Consider the following 25,867-nt stretch of genomic DNA (forward strand, 5'->3'; position numbering starts at 1 on the left):
TGTACGGGTGGGGCTACCTCCATTTCTGTTACTAGTGAGGCAGCTACCTGTGCTTGCTGTGGTGGTACATTTTAACATTTGTGCAACATGGGAGAGAGCGAACATCACAACAGGGTCATCATCTACATCATCAACATGTTCCTTATAATTACTTAAGAGAGGGTACAGGTTATATGTTAAATTTTTATGGGTTTTTACATCGACTGTACCTTCACCCCCCTCTGCATAGGGCGGTGGTGGTGCGCGTGAACTACTGACATTACCTTCCACAATGCTACCTTGCTGTCCGTGCGCGCTATTTTTTGCGGCATGCACGCAACGCTCTTTAGCGCTGTGTGCGCACTTCCCTGCATCGTGCATGCAATGCTGGGTTGCGTCACATCCACACCCCTAAGCCACGTATCCCCCTCATGCTGCCATAGCTTTAAACAATCGTTATACTTTATCTTTTTCTTTCGAGAGTGCACCATACAGATGCTATCTCGGACATTGTTCAATACCTCCTTATCAAAGCTGCCAATTCTGTGAAAAGGTTTAACACCCATTCTCGTCATCATAAACCATACATCACAGTACATAGTTGTGTACGCACCGTACTTAGCATGCATTATATGCTGTGCCGAACCGATTGGCGCTTCCAAGAGCAGCACATCATCTAACATCTCTACCACTTGCTTGGCTCCCATCTTAGGAAAAGAACACTAAACTTTTCAATAGAGATTTAAATCAGTGAAAGAATGTCAAGGCTACTTTAACTTACATGTGGTCGATATTAACAGAACGCGCCCACACACCTATGGAAGAATAACCAGGCTGCTTCCACGCACCTAAGCCCTTTTCGAGTACTTTGCACTGCTAGAATTTAAGCATTCCAATAACACTTACCCTTTTCAGTGATTTCGTCCACCACTACTCAGTTCACAATCACAATATGCCACAACTGTGCGGTTCAATCACAATGCCCAATAACCCTAACTGATCACTGGATGCTGTTATCACACTGAGAGCCGATACCTAACACAAAACAACAACTACACCCGTTGTGTGTATAGACTTCGGTATCTACTACCGAGCCACTAGGCCGACACAAGCGCCTAGCCCCTAAGGGTCCTACGATACCCCTAGCTAGGGAACATTACCCCTACCAACACACGTTCACCTTTTTCCTGCGCAGAAAAATAAATTATTTCCCAGACATGGCAACACCGACTAAGATCTTTAAAACAATGCTATCACGCTATCAAAATCACAATGCAATCTCAACGGCTTTGTTTAAACACGCGGCAGCAATACAGGAAATACGTATACGCTATTGTGCGACTAGTCGCATACACAATAATGTGACCGCTACACAAAAGTTATTACCTTTACGCTATTGTGCGACTTCCACTTTTAACATGAGGTTTTATCAACGAAGGAAAACAAACTTTTTCCTTCCTGGTCCCTGGATTCTAATCAGCGCTCCTTGAACTCACACAATAACGGATAGCGGTCTCTCAGCAACAAAGTGGTAGCAGGTATTCGAAGGCGCAATGCGTTCTTTCCTGCATATGGCGCCTCCACCCTTTGCTGAGCGATCGATAACCGTGTGTTACCGTGTGAATGGTAGTGTGATTTCACTACGAGCCCCCAACTATCAATTCCTACCTATCTATACACCCTAAATGTTGCTATTTAGCATTATAAGTCGCACAAGAAATAATTGCTCTCCAGACTTTGATTGTGTTTCCAAAGCACAAAAAGATATTATTCACCAAAGAGCAGATACTTACACGCTGTGATCTAAATACAATTAGCGCAAACAGATTATACAATCACTAGGTACAGTAGAATACATACACATGCGCTCTGAATCCAGATTCCCAGCATCAACTATGAAACCTCCGTCAACAGCAAAGAAAAGATGACTGACTAGCAGATTCAGGGTGCTTGCATATAAACCCTTGCAGAGATAGGCAATACAATAGAACAAGTTGGCATAATCCCATTGGTTCTTCTTCCTGGTTCCAGTTCATAGGTCAGTTTGTATTGTAACAGTTCAGCCTCCAACAGCTTCTTTGTGTCCATTTTCCCACCGAAGAACAAGTCTAAACTGGCTAATTACATTACATGAACAGAGTACATTTCAATGCCTATCTCTCTATGATCCATAATTCCCAGACGCATGTTGCGATTTCCTCACCGATGGAACCGGAAGTCTGCAAATAAACAGAGGGTTTGGAATAGCACCAAACACGGTCTGCTTATCATGTACTACACCTGAGATCTTAAATACAGTCGCTTTATTACATACTTAATAATAAATAAAACCTTGAATATAAACCTTAATGCTATTGAACCTTTTAATGTAAGTGTGCAGTGTGTAAGTGTAAGGTTATTAAGAAAAGAGCTAGTTAGCATTGTGCGACTACGTGTTTGTGGAGTACACCGTGGTATGGGGGTCATTCAGACCCGCTCGCGAGCAAAGGTCGCTCGCAAGCGGGTCGATGTTGTGCGAATGCGCACGATGGAGGGAGCTCCGTCGTGTGCATGCGCGAGACCTGGCGAGTGACGAGAAATACGTCGCTCGGGGTCTCGCACCAAAGGGGGCGTGCTGTCGATGGTGACTGACAGCACGCCCCCTTTGGTGGGCGTGCCGGGGGCTTGGCTGCCAGACGGAGGCGTTCCCATGGGAACGCCTACCGTCTGAGTCCGACCCCACTGACATCAGTAATGATGTCAGTGGGAGTGATTTTGGTTCTGATCGAGCCAAAATCACTCCTGGGCTTGCGGCAGCGAGACCCTACCGCAGGGTCTCGTCGCAAGCCCGATGGTCGCGATGGTCTTGACCATTGTGACCATCATCATGGATGCTCGCTATAGCTGTGGGTGGTAACCCACAGCTATGCGAGCGTCCATGAGGCCGCTCCACATTTAAATAGGATGGCCCTGATTCAGAGCGAGCGCTCTGGTCAGAGCGTTCAGCTCTGAATCAGGCCCTATGTGTTTTGCAGGGTTGTTCATATTATATGTTTTAGTAAATGTATGTATTTATACAATGAGGACTTTTAACATTGTTCTATTGCATGGGAATCGCACGACGCTAAAATATAGCATCGCCGTATGTACTTATAATGTGTGAGATTCGCTAAAATGGCGCTGGGCGGCCATTCGCAAAATGGCGTCTTGTTGCCATTCGCAAAAATGGCGTTGTGCAGATTTTAATTTTAGCAATTTTCCAGCTTCGACAACTGTGACACACTCTGCATTATATGGCCCTCCCTGTGACACTCTCTGCATTATATGGCTCTCCCTGTGATGCACTCTGCATTATATGGCCCTCCCTGTGACACTCTCTGCATTATATGGCCCTCCCTGTGACGCACTCTGCATTATATGTCCTCCCTGTGACACTCTCTGCATTATATGGCCCTCACTGTGACGCACTCTGCATTATATGTCCTCACTGTGACACACACTGCATTATATGGCCCTCACTGTGATGTACTCTGCATTATATGGCCTTCCCTGTGACACTCTCTGCATTATATGGCTCTCCTTGTGAAGCACTCTGCATTATATGACCCTCCCTGTGACACTCTCTGCATTATATGGCCCTCCCTGTGACGCACTCTGCATTATATGTCCTCACTGTGACACACTCTGCATTATATGGCCCTCACTGTGACACACTCTGCATTATATGGCCCTCACTGTGACGCACTCTGCATTATATGTCCCTCACTGACTCTCTGCATTATATGTCCTCACTGTGACACACTCTGCTTTATTTGTATATGATAGATGGATAGTGCAATAATACTTACTTAGCGTTTAATAAAGAACCTAAAATAAATTCTCTCTTGAGTACAGAACGACACATATATAGATATATCTCCCAATATATTGGGAAATGAGGATCACCAAAGTGATCCAAAATACAGGTGAGCAATGTATACGTGGCTATTATAATCAATAAACATTAAATTATGAAATAGGCACAACTGGCAAATTGCTAACCAACATAGTATGAATATGACATGTATGGCATATAAAAAATGTACCAACATATATTGTAGAAAGGATAAATAATAAATCCAAGTGGCGAAAATATAATAAATACAGTGGATCTCACACTCCAGTTAATCTAATAAAAGTCCCAGAGAAAAACTGTAGAACATCAAATAACAAGGAAAATATATGAAGAACTGTAATGCTAAATTGCAATCATCTGGGAAAATGATAGAGATAACATAATGCAACTCCAAAGACAAATGGGAAAGTAGATAATAGGCAAATGTTGATATGCACAATAAATAAGCAAAGTTTTAATAAATCTAGAATAACATATAAAGTGACATGTGCAAATTCATATTAAGTGTGCATAGCATATAGACTTAAACTGTAAATCAAGATTTTAGACACAGTAAAGGTCAATAATGACAGACTCTATAAAGTGACATGTGTAAATTTCATATTGAATGTGCTTTGCGTCTGAGCTTTGAACTGTAACTCAATGCACCAAGTCACAGAGACATATAGGCTTAAACTGTAAATCAAAATTAAACACAGTAAAAGTCAATGATAACAGGCTCTATAAAGTGACATGTGCAAGTTTCATATTAGATGTGCATTGCATCTGAGCTTTATCCGTAACTCAATGCACAAAGGGTATATAGATAATAATCACTTATATAGATGTATTGTTATACATAGCATGGGTGCTGCTTCAAGGTATATAAAATTAATGCAAATAAAGGTATGAATACCAGATGAAGGAAAGCAAGTCTGGGATATAGAAAATGCACCCGCACTTCTACTGTCACCCGTCGATCAAACGGGGGATGAGAGAGTGCAAGTGCAATGTTATCCCAGAAGAAACAACAGCCAGCGCTTCTGCTGTCTGAGAAGTGGCAGAGTCTCTCACCTGTTACCAATAGGGCATTGCAGGAGGAGTCATCAGCCAGGGGCTCAGATGAGAGAGCGCCCAGAGAGTAAGAAAAGTACCAGATAATGGGTAACAAAAGTGTATTCAAAGCTGCAGTGTAGTAAGTGTGGAGTGGAGATCCCGCTGCCGTCTGCAGCAGAGAAGAGAGGACGCGCGTTTCGCCGACGGAGCTTGGTCACCTGATCATCGGAGGTTACTAATGCTTGCTGAAAGATAAAGGGCATTCCCCCAATCACGAGGATATGTCTGAGATTGACAGAAAAAGGAGCCAATCCTAGGTGGAAGCAAAATATCAAATCACAGCCGCCACCCAGGTCCACGGGGAAGAAATTAGCATATGTAAACAAACACATAGCGTTTGTTAAAACAAAAGACAGCATTCAGTTACACAGAAATTGTATACATATACAGGAGAAGAATAAGCATTAATGAATAAATAAAGTAATAAGTACTTGCAATAACACCAGAGCAAAAATAATAAATGATAGACTGATGTCTGGGGACAAAATATACACATAACAATAAGATATGAAAATTGAGCGTGAGAAAAATATTTTTATTATAGGAAAAGATGAAATTAGTGTTAAGGTTAGTAGGTACTAGTGATATAATGAAGTGTAGTAGAAAGATCAATGATAAACAGAGAAAGATAACAAATGAATAATTGAAATACAAGGAAATAAGTGTAAAGTGAGGATATGTAGAAGTAATATAATATATCAAAATATATGATCACGGCCGCCACCCAGGTCCACTGAAAAAGAATTAGCATATGTAAAAAAAACCACAAAGTGTATATTAAAACAAAAGATAACATTAAGTAGCACTAAAATTGCATATATATATGTGCTAGTCAGCAGAAAAAGGAGAGAATAAAAAGTAATGTAAGTTTATCAATGAAATGGTAAGTACTTGCAATATCATACAAATTAATTTACAATTTATCTTCTAAGAGTGCTCCAACAAAGGCATATTTGTCTTTAACCTTTATTTTTTTGTTTCTTTGCAAAAAAAAGTTCTAACTTCTACTGTGTAATGAACAACTCCTGTGGGTGCACCACCAACCTAGTGTCATTTTACTATATATAATATACGATAGACCTTTCATGTTGGTTTTTCTTTCATTTCATTAACTATATTGGATCACAGATTCAATTATATCATATATTGTTTATTTTGTAAACCTGTGCGGACTCTACCCCCCCCTCTCTTTACTCTCTGCATTATATGGATGAGGGGTGCTGCGCTGGGAAAGGGGTGCATAATTAATGAAGGGTGCTGACAGCTGGATAAGGGGTGCATAATGAGGGCCAGGGGAGCTATTCTGGATGTGGGGTGCTGGATGAGGCCAGGGGTGTTGTGAGATGGGCAGCAACTGGATCAGTGTGTGTGCTGTATGTGTGTACATGTAAATATATAATATATATATATATATAGATATAGATAATAGATATGTTAAAATTGGGGTAAATAAATCACAATTGTATGTCCTAAAGGAAGGAAGAGGAAAAAAGAAAAGGGGGGAACACCTAAGAGGTAAGTGAAAACTGAGTATGCATGAAGAGGTAGTGTTCACTCTAGCTCCAGCGGCAGGCAGGGCGCCGGAGCTAGAGAGGGCACCTTTGTGCGCGCGCACGTCCAAAAAGGGGGTGTGGCCATCGAAAACTCACTCGTCACTCTTGGGGGCGTGCCCGGCACTTAGAGACACGCCGGGCAGCCCCCAAGCGCTGCAGACAGGGAGAATAGATGCTGGGCATATGCGCCCGGCGTGTATTCTCTGGCGGTGACCGGGTCACCGCACATTTCTCCACTCGCGGGACACTGCGACCCGCGGGTGAAGACGGCACCCGCAGGCTGTGAGGGCAGGGCACTTTTTGCCCTCCAGAAGGAGGGCAGGGCGCCGCGCCCCGCTAAAACAGCCTAGCGGGAACGCTAAAGAGGTGGGGGAGAGTGCAGAGTGTAGTGTGGTGGGATTATCTGCTAGGGGGCACCATCCAAAATCTTGCCTAGGGCACCAAATTGGTTAGGGCCGGCTCTGCATACATTGCAGATTTTTATACACAATCAATTGCAAATTGCAGAATTGCCACAATCGATTGCTGATGTATGGGGGCCGATCTGTGAAGCACATACATTGCAGATTTTTATACACAATCGATTGCAAATTGCAGAATTGCCACAATTGAGTGCTGATATATGGGGGCCTTTACTCTGAATGTCTTTTTTTTATAGCTGTAATTATGCTGTACAGTATGTAAAGGCTCCCATACATCAGCAATCGATTGTGGCAATTCTGCAATTTGCAATCGATTGTGTATAAAAATCTGCAATGTATGGGCTTTACAGATCGCAGATTGCAAAAAAAAAGTGATTGGAATTGTTAAATCAGATTGTCCAACATGTTGGATGTCAGAGATGGATTTTGGCTGTAGATTGCTAGTGTATGGACATGATCAGCAGATTTGCAGACCATTACCAGTAAAAGGATGGGCCTTTCAAGATTGGCAGATCTGTGTTTGGTGCAATCGATCTGCAAATCACTGAAAAAGATCTGTAATGTATGGGTGCAGATTGCTAGATTGGGAAATCCTAACATCGGGCAATAAATCTTCAAATTGTTCAATTGTGATTTTCAGATTGCTGATGTATGGGGGCCTTTTAGAGTTTTCTTTAGTCCTTTTCTTTATTCAGAATAAATAAAAACGATTACCTGTAGTAAGTATATGCAGCTCCTCGTTTAGTGACCAATTCGTTTAACGACCTAGTTGTAGGAATGGAACTTGGTCGTTAAGTGAGGAGCGACTGTATGAGCACTTGTGCCTGATTTGGTGCGGCTGCGCCCCGGGGTCCTGCAGTATCAATACCCAGGGATAGTTCTCCTAAAGTAAGTCCATAGGTACAAACATATATATGTAGTATTCACAATTTGTATAGGAGGCATCAGACACACAGCAGGACAACAACGTGCGTTTCGCTGTGGCTTTTACAAGGTTAGCCTTGGCAGCACCGAATCAGGCACACACTCATATACAATGCCTGATATGTAAATTTTGCTATAGGGCTCCAGGGACGCTGCATGACAATGGCTGGTGGGTCAGGGTGATAAAGACTCACCGAATTTCAGCATATGCTGGTGAGCCGCCGTTTGTTGTCATGCAGAATCAGTGGTTAGCGGCGGGTGGCTCTCTATACCGGTGGTCCCTGGCATAGGAGAGCAGACAGGTGTTTCGGGTCCCAGCTCACTTTCTTGCAGCAATGGCGATTGCACCTGTTGCTTGCTGCAGTGCAGGCTGAGGGGTATCAGGCGAGATGCTTCCTGTCCCCTATTGCAGGTGTTAGCGGGGCTCCCGGGACAGAGCAGGTCAATGCTGTAGCAGCAGCGGGTGCACAGCTGCAGTGGAAGATCAGTGGTCACACTCGTTTTCCTCTGTGAACACAAGTGCTGCTGCACATGCTATAGCTGGAGGAGCCCCTTCTGGACTTGGCGCCCAGAGGTAGGCGCCTCCATTGTCTGTTTAACACTTTTACTTTTGTAAGAGGGGTGCGGTGTAGTGCCTGCTACCGTGCAGGTGTACTTCAGTTCCTTACCTTGCGTCGCACCCCTCTTACATTTGGCGTAGTTGGCAGGATCACGGACAGCGGACACGATGTGGACCACCGGCAAGAGGGCCCCCCTACGGACAGCTCCGGAGTGGAACCATCCCCGGATGCGTGAGGACAAGAGTGACTGGATTACGGTGTTGGGAGAAGACATCATGAAGATGGTGCAGTGGTCGGTATAGCGCGGCAAGGAAGAGCGCCGGGAGAAGGGGTGCAAGAAATCCGCTGTGACCCCCTGCAAGACGTGTCAGCGGCTGGGACATTATGCCAGCGAATGTCCCTGGCGTGAGTATAGAGCGACAGAAGATGAATAAATGTCCCCGTTGGAGATCACACAGATGGTCCAGCAAGCGGTTCAAAGATGTGGTCAGAAGAACTCGGTGAAGAAGGGACCCTGGTGTATGCTGTGTGGAACCTACGGGCATGAGTATAATAGCTGTCCACATGATGAAGAGTGGCACCAGGAGGACAAAGAATTCCGGTGTGAAGGGTGTGGAGATCGAGAGCATGAGCTCCCAGATTGTCCCTGGGCAGAAACACTGGCAAAAGCAGAAATATCTTCTGTGTCGTGGCAGGTGGAGCAACACCAAGAACTCCGGCACAAGGTGACCAAGGAGCCGGTGTGTGAGATCTGTAAAGAGAAGGGACATGAGCTTCAAGATTGTCCGTGGGACGAAGACCAGATGATCTTGGATGGCCGAGCCCAGAAGTGGCTAGATGAAGCCAGGGAAGTGGAGCAGAAGAGCCTGCTGGAAGTACGTTCGCAGGTGCCCATTGTTCCTGAGCAGGAGCCGAAGGGTAGAGATCCCTTTGTGAAGAAGGTGGCAACAGCACCCTCGTGCTGGAAGTGTCGGCGGCAGGGACACTTGGCCCATGAGTGTCCCTGGGAAGATGCAGTGGCACTGTTATGCCCTGAAGAGGCCGCAGTGAAGAAGAATCCTTGCCCGCGCAGGACGGATGTGGATGACTGGGAGGTGAAGATGCCGTGCTATAAGGAGAGCATGAAGACCCAGTGGCAAAGAAGTCCAGGATCTCCCCATGCTGGAAGAGTCCACGACCTGGGTATAAGGTGGAACAGGAGAATCCTGGATACCTGGAAATGCCAGCGGAAGAGATGGAGTATGCTGAGGAAAGAAGAGGATGCCCCAGAGGAATCCACTGTTGGGTGGTGAATAGTGCCACACCCTGAAGACAGTGAAGATGCCCCAGATGAATGGGTGGCAGCGGCACCCTTGGAAATGTGCTACCATGGGGAATTTCCTTCTGAGTTGCCACTCCCACAGAGGATCCGCAGACTGAAGTCAGGAGGTACGAAGATGGAGAGCCCGGAACCAGTGAAGAAGGAATGTGGGGTCATAGTCTGTCCCGGCTGGGCCCTTGAACACATCCTCGCTGGAGGGACCATAGAATACCCTGATCCACGGACGATGGAGATGGAAGAAGACTTTGTAGGGACTACAAAGGAAAATGGGGGGGAAATGTGGAAGGCTGTGCTGGGATCAATTGTCTGATCCCAGCATCAGCAGAGCTGCAGGGACAGGCAGAGGGAATGTGTCCGCGGGACACATCCGTTGCTGGCGCTGGGACAGTGATGTCCCCAGCATTGGTGCAGATGCTGCGAGCACCTGGTGAGGGGATCGCCTGGTCCCTTCCACCAGTGCCGGCGGTAGAGTGGCATCGGGAGAAGCTTGGCTCCGGACGCAAGCTCAGAGGAGCTTGCCGCCCGGCAGCCAAGAAGCTGTGGCGGGTGTATGGCTCTGGCCGCGAGCCAAACACGGCTCGCGGGCAAGGCAGCCAATAGGAGGCGGACGCGGCGAGCCAATCGTGGCGAGCCGCGTCATAGCCCTGCCCTCTTGCGGCGTCTAGTTTTAGACGCTGCTGGGCGGAAAAGAGGAGTTCGGCGACGGAGAGGGAGGAGAGAAGACCTCCTGAAGAGAGTGCCGCGGCAACAGGTCCAGCGGTCACGGAAGAGGCCAGAAGACGCCGCTGTCAAGAAAGAAGACAGGTGGCGCCGGCTGGAAGAAGAGGCGGCGGGACTGCGGGGGAGGGAAGTAAAAGAGCTCCACGAAGTTCCCCCCCGCAGCCTCTTCCAACAGAGCAGGTAGGCCCTCCATGAGGCCTACCATATACACCCGCCCTAGACCACCAGGGTTGTCGGGCACTAGGCCCGTAGGTCATTGTCAGGCACTAGGCCCGTGGGTAAATAGGTGGGCACAAGGCCCGGGGCTCAGTAGAGGGCAGTAGGCCCTATAGAATTCTCTTAAGCCCAGTTAGGAGCCAGTAATCTGGGTGTTAGGCCCAGATCACTGAGGTTACAAGCAGGCGGGCACTAGCCCCATGGCCATCAGCCAGGCCTGTTACCTATCCAGGAGGGCGTTAGGCCCGATATAATAAGTGAGCCCCATAGTTTGGCAGGCCCATAGGCCTGAGCCCCATATAAAGTGGTGCTGGGCATTAGACCGAGGCCACTACCAGAGCCCATCATTAGGCAGGCCCATAGGCCTGAGCCACACTATAGGAAAGGGGACGCTGGGCAGTAGGCCCAAGTCCCTCCTATGGCCTGTATTAGGCAGGCTTAAACACCTGAGCCGCTGGTAAGATCTTGGGCGTTAGGCCCAGTGCCCTGAGCCCATTAAGAGTAGACCACTGGTGTAGAAAGTTGGCAGCCCCCGTGCACTTGATTAGAGGTATGAGCAGCAACCCCCGTGGAGAGCTGTCCGGCTCCCATCAATAAGCTAAGTGTTTCCCCAGTCACTGAGAAGAGGAGCTGGCCAGCTCTGGATAGGCAGGTAGCAGGCATTTAAAGGGACAGCACCGTGTTTTGCTCTTGTGTACTTATAGTCTGTGATTGTTGTTCCGTGCTGGGCAAAAGTTTAGTTCTTGTTATACCTGTCGCACTACACACACTGTAGGTTGAGGGCGATGTCGTTTTAGTATGTGTAGTTGCATGACATAGGTTTAGGCCCTGCACGGCTGTGTTGTGTATCTCCTTACAGGGACCTGTAGGCGAGTGAGTGGACGAAGAATAAGAATGGACACGGTGAGAAATATCTGTGTGTACTGTTTCTCCCTGTTTGTTTGTCACTACCTATCCTTCCTTCCTTCTGGGCAGACGGTGAACCTTGCAACTCGGTGCAAGGACGGGTCTTCACCTGGTGCGTGAGTACCGATAGGTGAAAATTCGGGATCTGAGGCCAAAAGTGCCAGTGATGATCTTCACTTAAAACCTGAATTTATCCCTCAGTTCGGTAGGGCGTGTCGGTCGACGTGAGGAGGGATGGCACTCACATAGCCTCCTTCCTCCTAGGTCATCGTGTCCGAGTTCTATTCGGGAGTTCCAGGACCGTGTGTTCAACGCATGGCCTGAAGGTGAGAGGGTGCGATGCAAGGTAAGGAACTGAAGCACATCTGCACGGCAGCAGGCACTGCACCGCACCCCTCTTACACTTTAACTAGGGCGCAGGTCACTGACTGCTACTAATATGCTGTAATCTGTGTATCCTCTGTGTTATCTGATGCTGTAAAGTGTTTTCTGAACTTTGGCCCTCATTCAGAGCCGCTCGTTAGTGGCAGTACGCTCGTTCCGAGCGATGTTTGCACATCTGCGCATGCGTACGGTTTTTAGTACGCATGCGCGAACCAGTCAGTGCGGCCGAAAATCGTTGGTACGCAATATAGCGAGTGCCTGCTATTTTGAATGACAGAATGAGGCGTATGTGGGTGGTAACAGGGGAAGGTGCTTGAAAATGGGGAGTGGAGATCCGAACGCAGGCGTGCTTAAAGGTCAAAACGGGCGTATTATGGGTGTGTATATTTAAAACAGCAGCGTCATTGTTCACGTCACTGGGTTATTTTATAGCCAGAACTGCTCGCAAATTTGTGGTAGCAAACACCAACCACAAGAATAGCGAGCAGTTCATACGCTGGTCGATGTACTCGATTAATCTAATAAATAGCGGACATGACGTAGGATGCGAGCGGCCAGGGGGCGTTTTTAACAAATAAACGAGCGTATGTTTTGCTCGCTCGTTCAGACTTAGAGGCGTGAACAGACTGCAATGTGCGTACGGATCATTTGAATAGCCACCCCTTGTTTTTAAACGAACGAACGCAAATAGCGAACGGCTCTGAATGAGGGCCTTTGTGCGATGGCTGTTCTTGTGATCAGACACAATTTAGTGCCGGCTCCACTCTGCGCCCATCTATACCCCGCAGTCTTGACTCCAGTGTCCCCTATCGATGAAGTAGAAATCTTGTATTCTGTCTACCATGATATAGGGCAGAGGTTCTCAAACTCGGTCCTCAGGATCCCAAACAGTGCATGTTTTCCAGGTATCCTCACAGAATCACAAGTGAAATAAATCACTCCACCTGTGGATCTTTTAAAATGTGTCAGTGAGTAATGAATACACCTGTGCACCTGCTGGGTGACCTGGAAAATGTGAACTGTGTGGGGTCCTGAGGACAGAGTTTGGGAACCTCTGACATAGGGGAAAAGCACTGACTCCTACATTCCACCCCCCTATCTCACAATCACCCCAGCCACCTCACTATCGCTCCCTCCCCCCACACCTATCACCCCTGCAACTCACTATTACCCCCACACACACCTCATTATCACATCATCTCTACATACACATGCGCACATCTATCAACCCGACACACCGCAAATATCACCCCCCCACACCTATCACCCCTGCACCTATGACCCCCCTCACACACACCTCATTATCACTACTCAACACACACTTCACTATCACCCCCCACACACTTTTATCCCCCACACACACTTCACTATCACCTCCCCCCACACTATTATTACGCACAAACCATAACTCCCCACACCTCCCTATCAATCGCGCCCACCAAATCTATCACCCCGGCACCTCACTATTACCGCCACACATCATTACCACTACTCCACACACCAACGCACACACAGAAACCAACTATCATCCCCCACACACTCATCAATATCACTCCCTCTCCCCGCACCTATTACCCCCACACACCTCATTATCACTACTCCATACACACCTCACTATGGGGGAGAGTCAATTGTTTAGCCGGTGGCTATTTTTTTAAGGCGTCTGATGGAGAAATTTAATTGTTGCTCCATCTGAACGCAATAGCCGCTGGTGCCAGCATTTCTGTGTGAAAAACCCATGGTTAGGGGTCCTAACCAGGACCTTAGACCCGATCTAATAGGGCATGAAGAGGGCGATAATTAATGATTGTCCACAATAATTGAGCTGCAAAACTGGGTGCTCATTATCGCCGACCACACAACAAATGAATCGCCCCCTATCACTCCCCATATGCACAAACCTCACTATTACACCATCATCACACATACATCTAACACCCCACTGTCACCCCCACACACACCTTACTATCAACCCCACACCTCACTATCACACCATCTCCATGCACACATCACCCCACACAACTCTATATAACCCCATACACATATCTCACTTTCATCCCCCACACCTCACTGTAAACCCCCACAGCTATCACCCCATCTTCACAAACATATCACTATTACCCTCCCATACCTCACTATCACCCCCCACACACACATACCTCACACACCTATCACCCCCCCCCACACACCTCACAATCACATCACAAACACATGCACACAACTCACTATCACCCCACACATGCACACGCCCCACACACACCTCACTATCACCCCCACACACATACCTCATTATCACCCCACACACACATACCTCATTATCACCCCCCTCACACACATACCAATCACCCCACACACACATGCCCCACTATCACTCCACACACACCTATCACCCCCCACACACTCACCTATTACCCCACACATATATACCTCACTATCACCCCCCACACACATGCCCCACTATCACTACACACATACACCTATTACCCCACACACATATACCTCACTATCATGCCCACTATCACTCCACACACACCTATCACCCCCCACACACTCACCTATTACCCCACACACATATACCTCACTATCACCCCCCACACACATGCCCCACTATCACTCCACACACACACCTATCATCCCCCACACACTCACCTATTACCCCACACACATATACCTCACTATCACCCTCCACACACATGCCCCACTATCACTCCACACACTCACCTATTACCCCACACACATATACCTCACTATCACCCCCATACACATGCCCCACTATCACTCCACACACACCTATCATCCCCCACACTCACCTATTACCCCACACACATATACCTCACTATCACCCCCACACACATGCCCCACTATCACTCCACACACACACCTATTACCCCACACACATATACCTCACTATCACCCCCCACACACATACCTATCACCATTAACCCCACATATGCAAACACCTCACTATCACCTCACACACACATACCTCACTACCACCCCCCTCACACACACATAAATCACTATCATCCCCCTCACAGACATACATACCTATCACCCCACACATGCACACCTCATTATCACCCAAAACACACATATCTCACATCACCCCCCACACACACACATATGCACACATCTCACATTCACCTTCTTCCCCCCACCTGCGCAGACACATACTTCGCTACTACCCCAAACTCACTATTGCTCACCCCCCTTTTCCACCTCTCACTGACACAGTCTACTAGTTCCCCCCACTATACACTAGTGGTACCCCCATAGGTATGGGGTCACCCCTTATCAAATTAGGGAGACAGGTGTTCTGTAGCCCCAGTCAGTTTTTTTTTTTTTTTTTATTATTATTATTATTATAAGATCATACAGCACCATTGACCGCATAGGCAAGTATAGTGAACGTCTACTGACCCTGCTCCCCCTGTACCATACTGAGCATGTGCGAACAGGGAGGTAGAAAATGCTCCTGGGTCAGTAACCCATTTTTGCGGGAAAATCCTGCTGGCTTCATTGGTAGCCTGGGTGTCCAAGCAGAGATCCTTGTAGGCGGCCTGATGCTGGGAGTCCCCTGTCCACTCATAGAAGCCGGACCAATAGGGAGGAGAGTATGGGAGAGTTTATAAAATACCCAACCAAGGGAAGGGTGTGCTGTCCGTAAGGAATTGCTGTGGAGTGCCCTTGGATCTGTAAAAATACGGGTGCTATAACCCCTTTATTTGCCCTGGATTATAAATACTGCACATGGTGCAGGAATCGGTATGATTTACCGCTGGACGCAAGAATCCTGACATGGGTGAAAATCCTGATCGCCCCTAAGGTAAGGGGGTGCCAACCCTAACCTTCTCCCCAGTGCCTAACCCTAATCCCCCCTGTATCTCATTGCTATAACCTGCTAGTGCACTACTGATACAAGCTTGGCCTGCATGTTTTACTCACGTTTCCTCAGCAAAAGATGGAATATTATCACAGAGGGGGTCATTCAGACCCACTCGCGAGCGGCAGTACGCTCGCAAGTGGGTCGATGTTCCCCACTGCGCATGCGCACGACGGAGTGAGCTCCGTCGTGCGCATGCGCGAGACCCGGGGAGCGACGGGCTTCCCATCGCTACGGGTCTTGCACCAAAGGGGGCGTGCTGTCGATGTTGATTGACAGCACGCCCTCTTTGGTGGGCGTGCCTCCTAGACGGGGGCGTTCCCAAGCGAACGCCTACCGTCAGAAGCCGGCCCCACTGACATCACTAGTAATGTCAGTGGGAGTGATTTTGGCTCTGATAGAGCCAAAATCACTCCAGGGCTTGTGGCAGGGAGACCCTACCGCAGGGTCTCCGTCGCAAGTCCGATGGTCGCGATGGTAAAGACCATCGCGACCATCTTTTTGGCCGTTCGCATATGCTGTGGGTGGTCACCCACAGCTATGCGAGCGGCCAGGAGGCCGCTCCATTTTCATGGAGGAGGGCCCTGATTCAGAGCAAGCGCTCTGGTCAGAGCGTCCGGCTCTGAATCAGGCCCAGACTGTGCTATAACCTGCTGGTGCACTACAGATACAAGCTTGGCCTGCATGTTTTACTCACGTTTCCTCAGTAAAAGATGGAATATTATCACAGACTTTATCTCATTGCTATAACCTGCTGGTGCACTACTAATACAAGCTTGGCCTGCATGTTTTACTCACGTTTCCTCAGCAAAAGATGGAATATTATCACAGACTTTATCTCATTGCTATAACCTGCTGGTGCACTACTAATACAAGCTTGGCCTGCATGTTTTACTCACGTTTCTCAGCAAAAGTTGGAATATTAGCACAGACTTTATCTCATTGCTATAACCTGCTGGTGCACTACTGATACAAGCTTGGCCTGCATGTTTTACTCACGTTTCCTCAGCAAAAGATGGAATATTATCACAGACTTTATCTCATTGCTATAACCTGCTGGTGCACTACTAATACAAGCTTGGCCTGCATGTTTTACTCACGTTTCTCAGCAAAAGTTGGAATATTAGCACAGACTTTATCTCATTGCTATAACCTGCTGGTGCACTACTGATACAAGCTTGGCCTGCATGTTTTACTCACGTTTCCTCAGCAAAAGATGGAATATTATCACAGACTTTATCTCATTGCTATAACCTGCTGGTGCACTACTAATACAAGCTTGGCCTGCATGTTTTACTCACGTTTCCTCAGCAAAAGATGGAATATTATCACAGACTTTATCTCATTGCTATAACCTGCTGGTGCACTACTGATACAAGCTTGGCCTGCATGTTTTACTCACGTTTCCTCAGCAAAAGTTGGAATATTAGCACAGACTGTATCTTATTGCTATAACCTGCTGGTGCACTACTGATACAAGCTTGGCATGCATGTTTTACTCACGTTTCCTCAGCAAAAGATGGAATATTAGCACAGACTGTATCTCATTGCTATAACCTGCTGGTGCACTACTGATACAAGCTTGGCCTGCATGTTTTTTTACTCACGTTTTCTCAGCAAAAGTTGGAATATTAGCGCAGACTTTATCTCATTGCTATAACCTGTTGGTGCACTACTGATACAAGCTTGACCTGCAGGTTCCATGTTCTTTATCATTTTTTTAGTGAAAGTAAAGTTCTGCATAAATTCTGTTTCTTTTTGTTGACCCTCATTTGCCAGCTGGGGTCACCGGTAGAGGACAGGGAGGTAATAAGTAAATATCTTGATATTGAAATGTGCAAAATGTTTTTCTGTTTATGGTAAATAAATTTTTATGTCAGTTGTTGTTTACTTATTGGCAATAATAACATTGCATTGTACCTTTCTTTCTGACTGGTCACTGTGGGCCTGATTCAGACCCGGTCGCAAGCGCTGAGCGCTCGCAACCGGGTCGATGTTTGCCCACTGGGCATGCGCACGACGGAGCCCCGGCTTGCGACTGGTGCTCCGTTGCTCCAGGTCTCGCACCAAAGGGGGCGAGCTGTCGATGGTGATTGACAGCTCGCCCCGTTTGGTAGGCAGGCAGGGGGGGTGGCTGGCCAAACGGAGGCGTTACCGAAGGAACGCCTGCCATTTGGGAGCGGCCCCACTGACATCACCGGTGATGTCAGTGGGAGAGCTTCCGGTTCTATTAGAGCCAGAAGCTCTCTGGGTCTTGCGGCCACGAGACCCTACCACAAGGGTCTCGTCGCAATCCCGATGGTCGCGATGGTCTTGACCATCGCGACCATAAACCTGGCCGCTCGCAATAGCTGTGGAGGCAGTTCTAAAAAAAAAAAACGCCCTGATTCAGAGCGAGCCGCAGCGCTCTTTCAGAGCGTCCGTCTCTGAATCATGCCCTGTGTCTGCAAAAGGGGAATATCAGGCTTGCCTCTCTGTCACTGTGTGTCCTATCTTAGCTACGGGGAAATCGGCCACCGAAGCATACTGAACATACCTGTACCTGGTGCTAGTGGTGCAGCACTGTACTAACTACCAGGGCATCACACACTGATCATGACATGCCCTATTCCAGCTGCTTACATGAAGGGTACTTTTACTGAAGAGGATCTATCCCCAACCTTGAAGGGTCTGGATTGGAAATGAACGGCAGGGGCGTATCTACCCCTTTGCCAGGATGGCACTCGCCAGGGGCGCCGGTCTATGGGGGGCGCCGCCCAGCGGTGCCACCTGCAGCCAGGGGGTATAATCACATAGTAGGCCACTCGGACACTTCCTGCTGGACTGGCCGACGGGTTGGATGACCCAGTCCTACATCCTAAGCGACAGCGCCATGTGCCGACCAATAGCCACTCCTCCCACACTCCCTCTGAGCTGGCCTGAATTACGGCAGCAACAGCCAATCAGGTGCCACCAAAACCTGCCCCCTCACTGACTGACGGTGGTGCAAACTAATCAGCAGCTAGCACCACTGTCCAAGGCTCCGTCAGTAGTGCCAGCTGCTTATTGGATTGCGCCGCCGTCAGTCATCGCTGGGTCCCACTAGTGCACGCGGGGGGGGGGGTTTAAGTACCTAGAGACACCCCTCCCCTGACAGACTGATTCACCCCCTACACTGGCTGCAGTGGGGCGGAGGAAACACAGCAAGCTCCGCCTCCATATAAACCGCAAATCGCTGCATTTAAGTTATAAGGGGGCGGGGCCTAATGCATCTACGTGCCAACCCCTTTAACAACCTGTACCAGCAGCAGCTGCTGCATCAAATGTGTAAGTATGCATGTGTGTATGTGATAGTGTGTATACTCTGCATGTGTTAGTGTGTATACATGTGAAGCTATGTGACCCCCCCCCCCACAATAGCCACTGACCTCCACCTCAGCTCGCTGCCCCCCAGCAGGTGGTACTTTTGAGGCAGCTGACGCACGTTCAGCAGTTTGGAGATGTTCTTTCTCTCCATGGCCTCTGGGAAGCGGTGCGGCTCGGGCTGCGGGAATGGGGTAGGGGTCTATAGGCTGTACCTGTAACAGGTGAGCGCTGTCTCGCCCTCCTTTGCAGGTGCTGGCCCATCCCAGGCTCCATGCATGGCGGACATGGGGAGGAAACGGCAGCCATGGGCAGGAGGATGAGACGATACTCCGCGCATGTGGGACCCCCGTTCCGCTAACTGAGCCTGCCTCTGCAGAACATCACACCATAGGGGGGCTGCATCTGATATGGGGTCTGCAGAGCATAACATCTTAAGGGTCTGCACCTGACATGGGGTCTACAGATCATATGCATGTGTATAAGGGGTACTACTGTGTGAAGTTACATGTATAAGGGGTACTGTGTGGTGTAACGTGTATAAGGGGAACGAATGTGTGGCGTAACATGAATAAGGGGCACTACTGTGTGATGTAACGTGTATAAGGGGAACGAATGTGTGGCGTAACATGAATAAGGGGCACTACTGTGTGATGTAACGTGTATAAGGGGAACGAATGTGTGGCGTAACATGAATAAGGGGCACTACTGTGTGATGTAACGTGTATAAGAGGTACAACTACGTGACATAAAGTGATTAACCACTTGCCTGGCACGGTCGTATCAGATACGACCGCACCAGGCTGGGCTTTCCCTGACCTGGTCGTATCTGATACGACTAGTCAGAAATGCCCACTAGGCGGCTGTGGGAAACTAATCTTCCCGCAGCCGCCTACATCAGAGGGACCTTCTCCATCAGCCCCCCTCCATTAGAAGCAGCAGTGCTGCTGCTGTGACCCGATCACTGTGGCCAGCAGTGATCGGGCAGCCATCTCCACCCCCTTCAGTGAACTGAACAGCAGTAGCGGCGGTTCTGGTAGCCGCCGCTGCTGCTATCCGGGCCGCCAGCGGGAGACGCTCCCGCTGCGGCTCCGGCTCTACATGTAGGAGCAGCAGCTGCGGCTCTGGTAGCCGCGGCTGCTGCTATTTTCCCCGGCCTCAGCTCCGCCTCCCCGCCTCCATGTGCCCGATCACTGCTGGCCACAGTGATTGGGCAATAAATAATAGAACAATGATAAAATATATATATATACGTATGGGCAGCACAGACGGTGTAATGGTTAGCATTACTGCCTCACAGCACTGAGGTCGTGGGTTCAATTCCTACTATGGCCCTACCTGTGTGGAGTTTGTATATTCTCCCTGTGCTTGCGTGGGTTTCCTCCGGGTACTCCGGTTTCCTCCCACACTCCAAAAATATACTGGTAGGTTAATTGGCTCCCAACAAAAATTAACCCTAGTGTGTATGTGTGTTTGCATGTGATAGGGAATATAGATTGTAAGCTCCACTGGGGCAGGGACTGATGTGAATTGCCAACTATTCTCTGTAAAGCGCTGCGGAATATGTGTGCGCTATATAAATAACTGGTAATAATAATAATAATATATATATATGTGTAAATATATATGTATGTATATGTGTGTGTGTGTGTGTGTATATATATATATATATATCGATCGATGGATATTGCAGAGCCTCTGATTAGGGATGGCGACTGACCATCGATGGTTTGCAAACCATCGATGGTCTGACTGAAAACAAGTGGTTGCACCATCGATGGCAACCCTCAATCAATGTTTAGGAAACATCGGCAGTTGTGGTGTACACAGATCTCCTCGACCAATCGCAAAACAATTGATGGCTTCTAACAATGGTTGAACCATCGATGGTACAGCCGTCAATGGCCATCACTACAGTATAATATAAAAATTGCTATTTTTATGGTATACTGTGTTTTTAAAAAAATAGTGATGGATAAGTTTAAAATTATGTTCGTGACCTAATTCAATCATAAAAGAAACCGACAATTTTGGAGCGGTTTTTGGAAAAAGAATTCGTCAGTTAAGTGGCGTTAAGGCAACTACTGTGTGCTGTATTGTAAATAACAGACATTACTGTGTGCTGTATTGTAAATAACAGACATTACTGTGTGGTGTAATGTGAATAACGGGCACTACTGTGTGGTGTAATGTGAATAACGGGCACTACTGTGTGGTGTAATGTGAATAACGGGCACTACTGTGTGGTGTAATTTTAATTGGCACTAATGTGTTATCACACCCCTTTCCCATGATGCTATGCCCCTTTATTTTTGTTATTTAGAGGAGGGTCGCCAGTCCCTTACTTTGCCAGGGGTGCTTGGACCCCTAGATACACCTCTGATGAACAGGGGGCAGCACCAGTGTAGTTTGTTTGGTCAGACTGGAACTCCAGCGTACCGTCCACCTACCCCGCCCCTTCTGACCCCGCCCCCTCCTCGCTGTCAGCCTGTGACAGTCGCGCGACCTTTGTACGCTATTTGCCTCCCTCCAGCTAGTGCCTGTGACTGACAGCTCCGATCCACCAACCAGCGCCCTCCTCTTCACTGCTCCCGTCCAATCGCAACCTCCATCTCCGTGAGTGGGCGGGGCGCTGCGGCGTACGGAATAATAATAACTGGCAGCGCTAACGGCGGGGACTGCGATCTCCGGCTGACTACTGAGGGGGCAACATGGCGGAGGGACGGGACAAGGCTGCGGACCAGATGAACATGTGGAAGGCGAGCCGGGGCAATCAGGTACCCCCAGCACTGGTGTAGGCGTGTGCAGCCCCCAGCAGCTGCTCGGAGAACTACAACTCCCAGCACATTTTGGCTGGTGGTGCATGCAGGGTGTGGTAGTTCCCCAGGATCTGAGGGGAAGATGTACAGTACTATATGGGCTGTGCTACTACTATTCCCGTGTGTGTGTGTTTGTTACATACATACATACATGCATGCATGTGTATTTGCGCGTGTGTTGCATGCATTTGTGTGTATGTTGCATGATATGTGTGTTTGTGTATGTTGCATGCATTTGTATGTGTGTGTTGCATGCATTTGTATGTGTGTGTTGCATGCATTTGTATGTGTGTGAACAAATATATAAAATGTGTGTATGTATATATTGCTTGCGTGTGTGTATATTTTGTGTGTGTATATGTATGTAATATATGTGCGTGTGTGTCTGTATATATAACAGATGTGTCCTCATTCACTTAGCATGTTTGCACTAGACGCTCAGTGAGACTTAGATCTCCGCCATGGGCAGCGATTTGTCTTTTTTCACTTAAGTTTTGCGTCTTATCCGCCTCGTAGCTACACAGTCGCTCACAGTACTCTGGTCCCATTAGATTACTACATTTAAAGCAAAGGAATTAGTATATTATTGCATAGTGATACATGGTGCTGGCGTCCGCATGAGGGCTATAAGGTGTGTTTTGAGTAAAGGTATGTGCGTGTGTGTCACATCTGTGTGTGTGTGTCACATCTGTATGTGCGTGTGTGTGTGTCACATCTGTGCGTGTCACATCTGTGTGTGTGTGTGTGTCACATCTGTGCGTGTGTCACATCTGTATGTGCGTGTGTGCGTGTCACATCTGTATGTGCGTGTGTGCGTGTCACATCTGTATGTGCGTGTCACATCTGCGTGTGTGCGTGTCACATCTGTGTGCGTGTGTGCGTGTCACATCTGTGTGTGCGTCACATCTGTATGTGCGTGTGTGTGCGTCACATCTGTATGTGCGTGTCACATCTGTATGTGCGTGTGTGCGTGTCACATCTGTATGTGCGTGTGTGTGTGTCACATCTGTGTGTGTGTGTCACATCTGTGTGTGCGTGTGTGTCACATCTGTATGTGCACATACATACACATACCTGTAGGCATGTTCATAGTTACATGTGCTCTACATGATGTGAGGCTGGTGGATTATTACTAATGTCCTGACAATTTATATATTCTCCTGGGTTATATACGATATGTAGTTGTTCTGTTATATACAGCCTGCTGCATAGATGCATCAGCCCCTAGGCACATTGCATTGTCCGGTGTTGTGCATGGCTGCATGATCGGTTACTGCTGTATCAGGGGGAGCCTGAGGTTACATCCCCAGCGGTCCATTGCTCTCCCTGTAATCTCATTGCTGTGGTTCCCGTGATGCTGGCTGGGTACCTCTGGAGCTCATCATGCCTAGTCCTGGGTAACCGCTGTGTCACCCCTTCATGATTTGCTCCAGGCTGTTACACCCATGCCGCTCAGACAATGGATGGTTAGTATGGCATCTTCTGTGCAGGGTATAGTAATGTTGTAGTGTGCGGTTGGCCAGGTAATAAGTTTGCAAAGAACTTGGACCAGTCCCTGGAAATTAGGCGCAGTTTGCTGAATAAGTGAAATACATGTACTTAATCTTTAACTAGGACACAGGTCACTGACTGCTACTAATCTGCTGTAATCTGTGTTATCTGATGCTGTACAGTGTTTTTCTGAACTTTGTGCGATCGCTGTTCTTGTGATCTGACATCATCAGACTCCTTTCATAAGTCTTAAAATCTGCTTCTCTTGTACATCCTCTGGCTATGTTCTATGTTATATGTGTTTATGCTCTGTAAAGTGTGGGTTAGGACTGAGGTTGAGTTTGGAACATTATTGGTGACTGAGATGGGTGCTATTATTGCAGACCGAGGACTGATCAGCGCCTTTTACTATTGGGTCAAAGTCTGCTGGACTCTGTCCTTGTTACTTAATCGCCTGTTTTCAGCTTCCCTATTGTAACCTGTAATTATGTTCTTCTCTGCTTATGTAATGCTTTGTATTCTCGCCTCTGGTAGTTGTTGTTTCAGGGATTTATGCAGAAATATCTCCTGTTACAGGCGATTTTATAGCTACAAATCATCTGTCTGTTTTTATTTTTTTAAACTTTTATTTTTAATGATGTTTTTTTTTATAGGACCATTGTGTCATAATCCTCACTGCAGTATATTCTATAATTGGCAGCTGAATTCGGGAGTGTGCAATAATTGAGTGAATAAACTTTTTGCAGTAACAGATATTGCTTTCGTAGTAGTTAATAAAGATTTCATTACATTTGGCCATTGGATTACCATTCTTAGACCCACATGTAACCTGAATTACTCCATAGTTAATGCCCCCACACACGGAGCTATATAGCGGCCGATCTGACGGATTGGAACGATATCGCAGCTATATTGTTCCGTGTGTGTGGGTATGATATCAGCTCCTGTGAGGTCGTCCGTCGCTCCTCCAGATCTTTCTGTCTGCAAAAGAGATCTGGAGATCCGACGGACGGTCTCATGCTAGTCAATGCGGAGGGAAGGGAGTGGCATACTGGGCAGCGGATCGCTCATGACAGATCGTGCATTGCATCACTGGGTCCACATCGCACTTTGTATGGGGCCCTTTACCCCGTAGATTATCTTGTTTCATTTATCTGTAGGTTGTTTGTTTAAGCATGGGCTTATTTTGTAGTAGTTTGCTTGATTAGGCAGATGGAAAGAAAAGTGACCTTTTGGCCGTAGATGTTAATCGTGCAAACCAGCTGACTAATGCTGAGGACACACTAAGCGATATGTTGCCCAATCCGGTGGATCAGAGTGACCCATCGAGCACATCTGTCTGTGTGTACCCACTATGTCGCTGACTATGTGCGCTGCCGCGTGTTATCGGCGACATTGCTCGTTGGACCTGCATCGTTAGAGAGGGCCATGCTGCCGGCATCAGCAAGTGTGTACTGGCGTTAAGTGACTGGTTTGAACAGTTATCGTTCAGTGTAATGGATCAGAACAATAATCGCTCACAGCCTGAAAATCCGTCTGGTGATCAACCTGTCATACAGCCAACTTCGTGCTGTGAATGGAGATCGCTTCTGTACATCGTGCAGTGTATGTAAGCGCTTCCATTATCCTACTACCACGCCTCTCCGCTTACTCCCGAAATTCATTTGTGGGTGAGCCTCCAGCTTTGTGTTTCCGACTCTATGGAACTCTTTCCCGCACAGTTCGAGAAGCCTCCACTCTAGAATCCTTCAAAAAATAGACTCCAGACTTTCCTGCTCACCCAAGCATTTACTAATGTTCCTTGTTAGCTTGTTTTGTGTATTGTGCTGTAAAGGCAAATGTAAAGCACATTGAGTCCTATTAGGAGAAAAGTGCTATATAAATAACATTATTATTGCTCTTTTGTGTAGTCTGTGGTCAGCTTAAGTTGTCTATTATGGAATCGGTATGAATTACCGCTGGACCCCTGGCCGGCGGTTCAAATGCTGACAGCGGCTGGCCGACAGAGGAGAAAATCCCGATTCCCTCTAACCCTCCTTTAGGGTGTCTAACCCTAACCTCCCTCCCAGTGCCTAACCCTAACCCCCCTTCCCCGCCGCCTAAACCCAAGTCACCCGGGCGGGTACCTAATCCTAACCCCCCCCCACCCCCTGGGGTGCCTAACTCTTCCTCCCCCTAGCCTAACCCTAACCTCTCGGGGGGGGGGGTACCTAACCCCCTCCCCCCCCACTGCGGCACCCAGCATCAGCTCGTCCAGGATGCCGGGCGCCAGTCTCCCAGCGTCGGTAAAATGACAGGCGTCTAGGTTTAGACGCCTGTCATTCGTCCCTTGTCGGGGTTAAATTGTCTGTCCACCGGCTTCATAAATGTATACCGTC

The 25,867-nt window shown here is 47.9% G+C and overlaps 1 protein-coding gene and 1 pseudogene across 2 annotated transcripts in view; both read left to right on the plus strand.

Moving 5' to 3' along the window:
* Window positions 1-25,867, plus strand: part of LOC148482029 (catalase) — a 60,615-nt gene that overhangs the window by 13,391 nt on the left and 21,357 nt on the right. The window contains exon 1 of one of the 2 annotated variants that reach the window (XM_088452627.1): window positions 21,815-21,956. The exons of the other annotated variant lie outside the window; for it this stretch is intronic. Within the exon in view, the coding sequence (XP_088308753.1) occupies window positions 21,891-21,956 (66 nt within the window). The 5' untranslated portion in view covers window positions 21,815-21,890. Of the gene's footprint in view, window positions 1-21,814; window positions 21,957-25,867 lie in introns of those variants that run through there. 2 annotated transcript variants of the gene reach the window in all.
* LOC148482030 (uncharacterized) lies at window positions 8,575-9,716 on the plus strand (annotated as a pseudogene).

The sequence above is a fragment of the Taudactylus pleione genome, unplaced genomic scaffold (assembly GCF_031769625.1).
Source record: "Taudactylus pleione unplaced genomic scaffold, aTauple2 ptg000555l, whole genome shotgun sequence".
Classification (NCBI taxonomy): domain Eukaryota; kingdom Metazoa; phylum Chordata; class Amphibia; order Anura; family Myobatrachidae; genus Taudactylus; species Taudactylus pleione.